The sequence below is a fragment of the Miniopterus schreibersii genome, assembly GCF_964146895.1.
Source record: "Miniopterus schreibersii genome assembly, chromosome: 2".
NCBI classification, from domain to species: domain Eukaryota; kingdom Metazoa; phylum Chordata; class Mammalia; order Chiroptera; family Miniopteridae; genus Miniopterus; species Miniopterus schreibersii.
Genome location: NC_138102.1, coordinates 105,787,464 through 105,799,062, shown reverse-complemented (window position 1 = coordinate 105,799,062; position 11,599 = coordinate 105,787,464). Strand labels below are relative to the sequence as shown.

Genomic DNA, 11,599 nt, shown 5'->3' with positions numbered 1-11,599 from the left:
CTTATGGGAGCTCCCTTGTAGGTAACTAACTGCTTTATCTTGCTGCTTTTAAGATTCTCTCTTTGTCTTTAACCTTTGGCATTTTAATTATGATATGTCTTGACGTAGGCTTCTTTGGGTTCATCTTGTTTGGGACTCTTTGCACTTCCTAGACTTGTATGTTTATTTCCTTTGCCAAATGAGGAAACTTTTCAGTTATTTCTTCAAACAGGTTTTCAATCCCTTGCTTGCTCTCTTCTCCTTTTGGTAGCCCCTATGATGTGGATGTAGGAAGGATTTATGTTGTCCCAGAGGTCCCTTAAATTAGCCTCATTTTTTTTTGCATCTTTTTCTTTTTGCTGTTTTGATTGAGTGCTTTCCGTAACCTTGTCTTCTAAATCTCTCATTTGATCCTCTGTTTCATTTAATCGAGTGTATTCTTTATTTCAGATATTGTAGTCTTTGTTTCTGACTGGTTGTGTTTTTTTTTTATGGTTTCTATGTCCTTTTTTTATGTTTACTATCTCTTTGTTGACATTGTCACTGATTTCACCTCTTCTTCCCCTAAGTTCACTGAGCATCCTTATAATAGGGTTTTGAACTTTGTATCTGGTAGATTGCTTTCCTCCATTTCATTTAGTTTTTTGTGGGGTTTTTTTTTTGTGTGTGTGTTTTTAAAATTTTGTCCTATTCTTTCATTTGGGACATGTTTCTTGCCTTCTCATTTTGGCTGCCTCACTGTGTTTATTTCTATGTATTCAGTAGATCTGCTGCAACCTCTTCCAGTTTTGGCAGGGTGCCCTTATGTAGTAGGTGTCCTGTGTGGCCCAGTGACTTAGTCTCCTTGTTCTCCTGAGCCATGTGTTCCAGGAGTGTTCCTTGTGTGGGCTGTGTGTCCTCCTGTTGTAATTGAGCTTTGATTGTTGTTGGCACATCAGTGGGGTGGTATTGACGACCCTCAGGTTGACTGGCTGTGAGAATTGGCCACAACCACAGCAGGGACTGACTCCATGGAGCAGGATTTGCCCCAGTGGCACTCTGGTGTCTGCCAAGACCACCCTTTGTGTGCACCACTTGTGGTTCTAATTCAGTGGTGCTCTGTTTTGGTCTGAAGCTGGTCACTCAGTGTGCTGGTTCTGGGGCCTCTCAGGAGGGGTTCTGATGCAGGCCAAGCTCAACTGCTGCCTGTGCCTGGCCTGAGGCCACCTGGTAGTAGCTACAAAGGGATCTGCAGTTGGTAGCTGCCTGTGTTGGGTCCAGAGGTAAGTAGAAGAGACCGTGCTGTGACTCAGGGCCAGCTACCACCTGTGCCAGCCTTGGGGCAGCTTATCAAGTGGCAAAGAGCACACCAAATCCAGCCACTGCCTACCTGGGGCCTGCCAACTTTGGAGAGTTTTTAAGAAAGTTTGCAGCATGGATCAAGGCTGGCTGCCTATGAGGCATACCTGATGAAAAAGCTTGCCTTTTCTTCTTCTTTTTTTTAATTCTTTGCTGTGCAGAAGCTTTAGAAGTGTGTTGTAGTTACACTTGTTTATTTTCATTTTTTGCTTTTTCTTTTGGTGTAACATCCAGGAAATTGCTAATTTTGTTGTCTATTTGTGTTTTCTTGTAATTCACTGACTTTCTTTAAGAGGAAGGATTATTCTCAGTTTTTTGTCAGATAGTTCATAGATTTTAATTTTTTTAGTGTCAGTGATTGGAGGTCTATTAGTTTACTTTGGTGATATATTTCCTTGGTCATTTGTAATCCTATGACCTTGTGTTGGTGTATGTGCATTTTAAGAAGTAGATGCCTCTTCCAATCTTTACAGACTGTTTTTGGCAGGTAAAGCCCTTCAACAGTCAGCTCAGCAGAGATTGTGGGTGTGTTGTCTGGTGGGAAATGTACACAGGCTTGCTTCTGGAGTCCTGCGGTAGGCAGGTCTGGTGCCTGGGTCAGCAGGTGGACAGGCCTGGTTCCATGGTCCAAGGGGGCCACCCTCGTGCCTGATTTCATGGGGGCTAGTGCCTGGGTCCACTGGGTTCAGCCTGGTACTTTGATCCATAGGTTTGACCTGGTGCCTAAATCCATGGTGGGAGGCCTGGGACCTGAGTTCATAGAGGTCAGCCTGGTATCTAGAACTGTGATATTGGGCCTGTTGCCTAGGTCCATAGTGAATGGGCAGTGCTGAGTTCTACCGGGGCAGACCTGGACCCTGGTTCTGCTAGGGCCTGGAGCCACAGGGGTCAGTCTGGCACTGGTGTGGGCCTGGTTCTTGGGTATGCTGTGAAGTTGAGTATTCGTTCTCCTCCCATGCGGAGTGTGTCTTTCTGCTCACTGCCTGCCTGAGTTTGGGGAAGGACGACAGGAGTAATGTGAAACTGTATTTCCTACCTTCTCCAATGCATTTTTTTCTTATTTCTGTGCTCCATCCAGGTGCTATAATCTGTACCTGAAATTCTGAGGTCTTGTGAAGGTATTTTTGCATGTAAATATATATTCAAATTAATGTTTCTGCAAGGGGACAATCACTGGAAAGTTGCTGAAGTCAGAAAGTCAAGTTATATTATAAAAAAACACTGCTTTAGCTTCATCCTGAAAATGTTAATATGTTGTACCTGATATTCTTAATGACTTTTAAAATTTGCTGTATCAAGTAATGAATGAGGAATTTTGAAATAGCCAACTATAATTGTGGACTTTTCTCTTTTTTCCCCAGAGTTTTCACTTAATTTTTAAGCTCTGCTTTTAGATGTCCACATATTTAGGACTGAAATGTCGTCTTGATGAATTGACCCCTTTATCATGATAAGATATCCCTTTTTCCCCTGGTTAACAGTCCTTATTAATATATTCATTAGGTTTCTTTTCATTAGTATTTGCTTGGTACAACTTTTTTCATCCTTTTTATTTTTCACCTGTGTCTTAATATTTAAAGTGGTTTAAAAAAAATAGGCAGATATTGTAGAATGTTACTTTTTAAATCCAACCTATCAATGTCTCTCTTTTCTGAAAAATTAATTTTTTTTTCCTTGTAGTGTAGGTCTGCTTGCAATGAACTCTCTTGCCAAAAATACACCTAGGTTGGATAGGATGGTGGTGGTTGTGAGACACTCCAGTGGGTGCAGTTTGTAATAGCTTCTTAGGTGATTCTGATAAGTCTCTTCCTGTGAGAGCTTGTTAAGGGCTGGAACATGATATGGATTCCCATTTTTACATATTTTCCCCAATGTTTCTTCTAGATGATATAATAAACTTATAATTGATAATGGCACATGATGGAATGCTATACAACCATTAAAAAGATGATTCCGATGCATATTTAATTACATTGGAAATGCTTATAATGTAATTATAAATTATTTTTATCAGTCTGGGAAGAAAGATATGTAAATATAAAAGGCTGATATTTGTGGCTCGAAAAGTTGCTGGTGTTTTTTACTTTCACATTCTATTCTGTATTTTTCAAAATGTTTGCAATAAGCAAGAATGTATTAAGAAATTCACACCATACAGTTAAGAGTACTTCCCATAAGTACCCTTTTCATTTTGGTGGGTACTGCCCAGACTTTTCTCTGTGAGTTTAAATACATACAGAGACATAATATTTTAATACTATATAGGATCTAGTGTATATTATTCAGCAACTTGAGTTTTTCACTTATTATATTTTTACCACCAAATATATATTTACCTCATTCTCTTCTACTGTTGCATGGTGTTCCATAAATTGGATATATCATAGTTTAACTATTTTCTTATAGTTGTACATGCAGATTCTTTCTTTTCTTCTTCTTTTGTTTTTGGTAACAGACAAAACTGTAGATCTTATAGATATTTTTTAGTGCACATGTACAAGTATTTTCTTTTTTTTCTTTCTGATTTCAGAGGGAAAGGAAGGGAGAGAGAAAAAAAAACATATCAATTTGTTGTTCTACCCACTTACATACCCATTGGTTGATTCTTGTATGTGCCCTGACCAGGGACGGAACCTGCAACCTTGGCATATCTGGACGATGCTCTAACCAACTGAGCTACCCGGCCAGGGCTACAGGTCTTTCTTTCTCCCTCCTTCCCTCCCTCCTTGTCTCTCTCCCTCCCTCCTTCCTTTCTTTCTTTCTTTTCTTTCTTTCTTCCTTCCTTCCTTCCTTCCTTCCTTCCTTCCTTCCTTCCTTCCTTCCTTCCTTCCTTCCTTCCTTCCTTCCTTCTTTCTTTCTTTTCTTTCTTCTTTCTTTCTTTCTTTCTTTCTTTCTTTCTTTCTTTCTTTCTTTCTCTTTCTTTCTTTCTTTCTTTCTTTCTTTCTTTCTTTCTTTCTTTCTTTCTTTCTTTCTTTCTTTCTTTCTTTCTTTCTTTCTTTCTTTCTTTCTTCTCCCTCCCTCTCTCTCTCTCTCTCTCTCTCTCTCTCTCTCTCTCTCTCTCTCTCCCTTCCTTCCTTCCTTCCTTCCTTCCTTCCTTCCTTCCTTCCTTCCTTCCTTCCTTCCTTCCTTCCTTCCTTCCTTCCTTTTTTTTTTTTTAAATATGGAACACTTCACGAATTTGTGTGTCATCCTTGCACAGAGGCCACGTTAATCTTCTCTGTATTCCAATTTTAGTATATGTACTGCCAAAGCACACACCCTCAAGTGTTTCTTTAAGGTAGGCACCATGAAGAAAAACTGCTGGATCAAAGGCTATGCACATTGTATATTTTAATGAGCACTAACAAATTGCCTTCAAAAAAGTTGTACTAATTTATGCCATCATTAGTAGCACCTGAGTTTCTCCACAACCTTTCCAACACCTGATATTATAAATCCTTAATAATTTTGCTAATTTTATGGGTAAAAACTGTATACCTAATTTTAATTTGGACTTCCCTGGTTACTAAGCTTTAGTATTTTTTCAAGCTTATTTTTGTCCTTTGCATTTCCTCCTGTCTCAGTTGTCTTCAAATCCTCACCCCCTTTTCTGTAGGGTTGTCTTTTTCTTAGTGATTCAAGGTATTAGTTTATATATTTTGGATATTAGTCTTTTGTTACACAGGTTCCATGTTTTTCTGCCAGTTTATCATTTGTGTTTCTTTGAACAGAATTGTCAGTTTTGATATAGTCACCTATTTTTCTTTATGGCTGTTCTCTGAAGTCTTTCCTATTCCATGTTTTCCTTTTTTTAAAAAAAATTTCTTAGAGCTTTAAAAAAAAGTTAGCTCTTTTCAACTATGTAGATATTAATTTTGTGAATGGTGTGAGTTAGACAGCCAACATTTCTTTTTCAAATGAATAACTAATTGTCCAAACACTGTTTATTACCTTTCCCCACTGACTTGAAATGCCATTTTCCTCACATATGAAATTCCCATATATATGAGACTGTTTCTGTACTCTCTTCTGTTCCATTATATATGTTTATCTCAACACCATACAGATTTACTCTTATGGTTTTATAATATAAGGCAAGTCCCACCCCCTTTATTTCATTTAAATAAAATGAAATATTTTATTTCATTTTCTATTAAAAAAAAACTTTAAGTAAAGCTACTATTCATTGTTTAACTCTCTGATTCTCCAGTCTTCCTTGAGATCCAGATGACAAGGAGATAAAATTAAAATTATCCACAGGCAAGACAAAGGAGCATGGGAAGTGAGGGAAAGGAGGAAAAAAAGAGAGAGAAATACTCTCAAGATGGTATTTCCCCCCTTACACTTCAAGATGCTACCCTGTGAATTATGCCACATATGAAATAAGGTAGATTTTATGTGTGCAGCCACTGTCTAAATCAAAGCTGGCCCTGGCTTTCATTGCTAGCCAGTTATGAATGACAGGGACCATGTAAACATAAAATGTGAATGGAAGGGAAATAGAAAAAAACATGAATCTACATGAGAAAATAAGGATGAAAGTGAATAAAGAACATGGTGACAGAAAATAAAATACATGTATTATTTTTATGGACCCACCCCTCAGGAAATAAAATCTCTGAGTTTAGTGCATCCATCATGTCCTGGGGTCTTTACTTATATCACTTGATTTTTTTTTTTTAATCCTCACTTGATATTTTTTCCATTGCTTTTCAGAGAGAGTGGAAGGGGGGGGGGGGAAGAGGGAGGGAGAGAGCGATATTGATGTGAGAGAGACACATCGATTGGTTGCCTCCTGCACGAGCCCTCGGGGCGGGGGATTGCAACTGAGGTACATGTCCTTGACCAGGAACGGGACTGGGACTCTTCAGTCCATGAGCAAAACTAGCTAGGGCAATCATTTTGATGTTTTATATAGATTATAGAGGAATCAGTACTTTACTTGATAATAGAATTGACAGAGAAAGAGATATTGTATTAATAATGAGTAATAGAAAATATGTTAAAGTTGGTAAGCATTAAAAAGGAAACTGAGTAAAAAAGTGTCTGTAGTAAAATAATCACACTAAACATAAACAGTTTAACCTTTAAATCTAACCATTGTACACAATATAGTTATACTCAACTTAAAGGTGTATCTGTCTTCAAAGTAAAGCTAATGTTACCCAAATAGGAAAATCTGTCATGTGGGCAACAGGGCTTTAAATTAAATTAATTATTTACAATAAATTTAATTGTTCCTGGTTGAAATAGTGTGTTGATAGGACATGGTTATTGTCAAGGGTCTTGTGTCCAATGCAGTGTGGCCAAAGTTTCAGTGTCCAGTAAACAGGCAATAATGAAGTCTCATAATGACCATTCACACAGAAACAGCATCATTTTTTGTAGTGAACACTGTGATTCACTGATCTCCTTTTAACTGACCAATTTATAAGTAGTTGCATTATGTTTAAAATCAGACTATTTTTCCTAGTAAAGCAACAACTGAGCAAGTTCTAATAATCTGCCTCAAGAAGTCCAATAAAAATGTACTTTGAAGTCATTTCTTCCCTTGCTTTACATTAAATTTAGGGTTGAAGACAAAACTCTAGTTATGTATATCATAATGAGATCTACCATTACCATAGCAAACAAGTTAAGGATTTATTTTCTAAAAAACGAAACTGTAATATTTTAGTACTCCAGTTGTCCCTGCTAAATATGCATTTTTAAATGTTCATAATATGCTAGCTTCATGAAACCTAACCACCATTGGTTTTTAAAACAAACTTTTTTGTCTATCTGAAAGTGTAGCTTTTGATAAAGAAAAAAACTGTAAACGAGTGTAACTATTTTACCTATCCGATAAATTCATATGAATTGTATAGCAAACTTCTCTAAGTGGAGCTCATCCAGGTAAGTTGTGGGCATCTCCTAGGAAACTAGTGCTAACCAACGAATCTTCTGTCAAGCTGCGTCCACACTACTCACCGTCTTAGCGTGGCCCCGGCTGGGCTGCGCTTCTGGGCCGGTTTCCACAGCGGGCGCTGCGGAGAGGCTGGGGCGGGCTGACGCTCCGACGCCCTCGCGTGCGTTTCAGGGCTTCCCGCTCTTGCCCGTTGGGCTGAGACTTTTAACTGCCATCGGGCTCCCTACCCCGGCTTCCAACTCTGTCTGGTGCCCCCTAGTGCTCATCACCTGTACAATCTTGAGTAGTTGCGAGAAGCAAAGGGGTCCAGAGAGCCCAAGGATGCTTTCAAGAAAAGCATTCCATTACTGTGAACTGTATGGATCCAAAACCATGGCATAAATTGCATGTGTACTTTCATGTACTAGTGAAAGAGGGAGAGGGAGTTGTTTTACTAAGCCGCCAAAGGAAAGATGGAAATTAAGTGTCAACCAACTACATATAAATCAACTCAGTTCTGTCAAGTTTGTGGTAAAAGACGCAAAGTTCACCCCCTCTCCCCGCACCGTTCATTTTATTCTGTCAAGAGTTCGCTATGATCCTTGATTTCCGTAGGGCAGCCTAGCTTTGAGAGCCAGAATGTCTGTTTTCGGGCTGGAGCTGAGAATGCCCACAACTTATCTTAATTGTTATGCAAGGGAGGGGGAAAGATAATTCTCCCTGTTTCTTTCCCCAACCCATTTAATCAATATTAATTTCATGTGCAATGCACAGAGTTTCTTTTACTCTACAGAAGGAGTCGTTAGCTCTTCTGGCTGAGCTCCGGCTGTTTCTCCTGCTTTGCCTTTCCCCTCCACCCCCACACCCCTACAGTCACTCAACACTTCTGCAGCTTTCTCCATTAAAGATGAACAACAGATCATTTTTCTTTGCATGGCAATTCTAAAAGCTCTCTCTAGTTTCAGCAGACCATTGATGGGAATCTCTCCTCTCGCCTGTCTCCTTTTTCTTGTTTTTTCTTCCTTCCCGTCTTCCACAATTAATCCCTAAATAATGACTTTCCCAGCTAGCGCTGATTTAAGGATGGGGTTTAGCGACTCACGGTGACGCTCCCATCAGCCTTCCAGAAGGGGCGGTTTCCAAAAGAAAACTACAACTCCCAGGAGGCATCAAATTAAAGTAGCCGCAGGGCATCACGGAAGTCGTAGGCTCCTTCCTCCAGAACCCCTTTCATTCCTTAAATGAGTAAACTACAAGTACCAGGAGCCTCGACACTGGCACGCCTGCGCGAGAGTCCTGAGAGTGAGGTGGGGGGGTGGGGCTGCCCTGGGCGGTGGGGGGCGGGGTCGGAGCGGGCTGTGTGGAGCCTTCAGACTCCCGGCGCCATTTAGCGCGGCGAGTGTCTCTGGCGGTGCGACTCTTCACACTCTACCACTCTACACTCCAGTCTTCGGTGACAGAAGGTGCCTTTTGGGGTGACTACTCTTTTCTCTCCCTATCCCCCCCTTCATCCAGTCCTTTCGGTCTCCTCTGCTCTCGGCCCAGGGAAGCAGCGGAGCTCGGGCCCCGCGGTGAGCGGCCCTCCCCTCCCCACCGTTCCCTCCCTCCGTCAGCCCCCGGCACCGGCCCGGGAGTAGACGAGGGTTTGCCAGGCCCGGGGCGGGCGGGGAGGCCTTGGGGAAGGGGGGGCCCGCTCCTCAGACACCGAGGCTTCGAGGCTTCGACTCTTCACATCCGGGCGATGGACGCCTTGTGAGACTGGTCCCCCTCGCTGAGGGCGCTTTTGGGAGGCGGCGACCGACTGACTGTCCGCGAGCCCCCGGGCCCGGCCCTCCCTCGCCTTTCTCGGCCCCTCCCACTCTCTTTGGCCCCGGAGCTGCCACCACTCGAGAGTCCGTGCTAGTCCCTGCCTCGCGTTGCCGCCGCCCTCCGGGCCTAGCCCGCCCAGCCCGCGCAGCGGCGGCGGCGGCGGGGAGCTGGAGCCGCTGCCGCATCCGCCGCATCCGCTTCTACTCAGTGCCGGCTCCTTGTCCTGCCCCTCATGACTGCGGCGCCTCTGCTGCTACAGCCTTCCCGGCCGCCGCTTGCCGCAGGATGGATGCGGATCGCGAGGCGCTAACCCCGGTGGCTCAGCTCCTCGATAGCCCGCTGACGAGCCCGCCTTGTGAGCCGAAGCAGCCGTCACAGCAGGGCCCCGTGTCCCGCCTCGCTTTCGGGGTGACTTGTCAGTGCTGAGTGAGGAGTCGTCCGGTTTGATCCTAACCCGCCGGGAGCAGGAGCAGTCGTAGCGGGACCTCCCGACCTTCACCGCTTCTCGGGATCGGCCCCTCACCCTCTCTTCATTCACAAATTTGAGCCGGCTCCCCTAGCTCCAGCGGACCGACCATGTCTGGAGGCGCCGCGGAGAAGCAGAGCGGTACTCCGAGCTCCCTGTTCCTCTCGCCGCCGGCGCCTTCCCCCAAGAATGGCTCCAGCTCGGATTCCTCTGTTGGGGAGAAACTGGGCACGGCGGCGACCGACGCTGGAACTGGCAGGACTGAGGAGTACCGGCGTCGCCGCCACACTATGGACAAGGACAGCCGGGGGGCAGCCGCGACCACGACCACGACTGAGCACCGCTTTTTCCGCCGCAGCGTCATCTGCGACTCCAATGCCACTGCGTTGGAATTGCCCGGCCTCCCGCTTTCTCTCCCTCAGCCCAGCGTAGCCGCGGGGGTTCCACAGAGTACTCCACCAGAGCCCCATCGCGAGGAGACCTTGATCGCTGCCGTCGCTGCAGAGGTAGCCCAGCAGCCTCCCGCCGCTGTTGTTGCCCCTAGGGAACCCGCCGTCGAGGGCCCTGCGGCCACGACTGCCCCTAGCAGTATCAGCAAAGACCGCCAAACTTCCCCGCCCGACCATGTGGAGAGCAAAGAGGAGCCTCCATCGACGAGAAGCGGCAGCGGCGGCGCCAGCGCCAGCGCCAGCGCCAGCGCCAGGGAAGCGCAAGAAGAACGGAGCCAGCAACAGGATGATATCGAAGAGCTGGAGACCAAGGCCGTGGGAATGTCCAATGATGGCCGCTTTCTCAAGTTTGATATCGAAATTGGCAGAGGCTCCTTTAAGACGGTCTACAAAGGACTGGACACTGAAACCACTGTGGAGGTCGCCTGGTGTGAACTGCAGGTATAGCCCCGCCTACTTTATTTTACCTTGGTTTGGATCCCAAATGTGGCTCCGTTACTCCAGTTTATCAAGTTCACCCTTTACTTGTCATTCCCTTAACCGTTCGCCCTGAGTGGGGGTAGGCCAACTTTTGGAAGAGATTGAAACTAGATTTTGGGGCATGTACCAGGGAATTATTCATTAGCCAGCTAGGGAAGGAGTAGTGAAAATCGTAGGTACAAACGCACTGCCTACTTATTGTTATAGTGTCTGGCAGGAAACTCTGAATTAGTGGGGAAGTTTTTGAGTTAGGAAAGTACAGTCTTTTTGACTTGTACATTTTAGCCTCATCAGAGGCTCTGCAGTGATGAGCTGCTGGTGTGTTACATGGGTGTTTCCATTCCTGAGATCAGACTGTTCTTTTTTAATAAGAACGACCTTGTTCATAAATGACCTTCCTTTGGCTATATCTTAGTTGGCGGTTGCACAGGCATTTAATAATAACTACTCTAAAAAAGACTTTCTTCTCTGGCTAAATGCTTTGGGACTAGTAAGGTACAATAAGTGTTTGATATCGAGCCACCTAATAATGCTTAAGCCTTATTTTATGGTAGCTAGCAGTGATCGACATTGTTAATACAACTAATATGTCCTCAGCCCATTCACTATACAGTTAAATAATTGTTTTAATTTTGTTATAAAATATTTTTAAGCCAAACTTTCCCAAGAGTCCATAGGCGTTACAGTGCTTCTCTTTTAACCTCTCAGGGAGGTCTTCGTGGTGTAAATAATGGTGTGTCATTCTGGTTGACAAGTATATTCTAGGTTTAAATAGCTGGGTTTGGGCTTCTTGTTGCTTGACCTGTAACAACTTGATTTCCTCATCAGGAAATGAACATAGGTTATTTATTGGAAGAAGCAGAGTTACACTGAATGAAAAAGGCATCTTTTTGGTGTGAAGAATGCCATTATCCATATTCTTCTTGCCAAGAAAATGGACCAAACTGAAATAGGATATGAAAGTAACAGACTGATCTAGGAATTTTGTTTTATCCATGTTAATAATATTTAATTCTTTGAATGTCACCTTGCAAATGACCAAGGCTATATCAAATGTGAAGGGAAAATTAACATGTGGAAGGAAGTAAACTTAAAAACTGACAAGTTCTTTAGAGCATAATTTCTTAGGTATTACAGTTAATGATATAAACTTGTAAGGCATTGTGAAATTACTACTCAATTTTATAGTGGTTTAGAGTTGGGAAGGTGACG

General features: G+C 43.5%; 1 protein-coding gene across 12 annotated transcripts in view; it reads left to right on the top strand.

The window, feature by feature from the left end:
• Positions 1–8,510: 8,510 nt before the first annotated feature.
• The window catches only part of WNK1 (WNK lysine deficient protein kinase 1), a 146,583-nt gene continuing 143,494 nt past the window's right edge, over positions 8,511–11,599 (top strand). For all 12 annotated transcript variants that reach the window (XM_081127948.1, XM_081127940.1, XM_081127946.1 and 9 more), the window contains exon 1: positions 8,511–10,348. In XM_081127948.1, the coding sequence (XP_080984074.1) occupies positions 9,569–10,348 (780 nt within the window). In that variant the 5' untranslated portion in view covers positions 8,511–9,568. The remainder of the gene's footprint in view (positions 10,349–11,599) is intronic.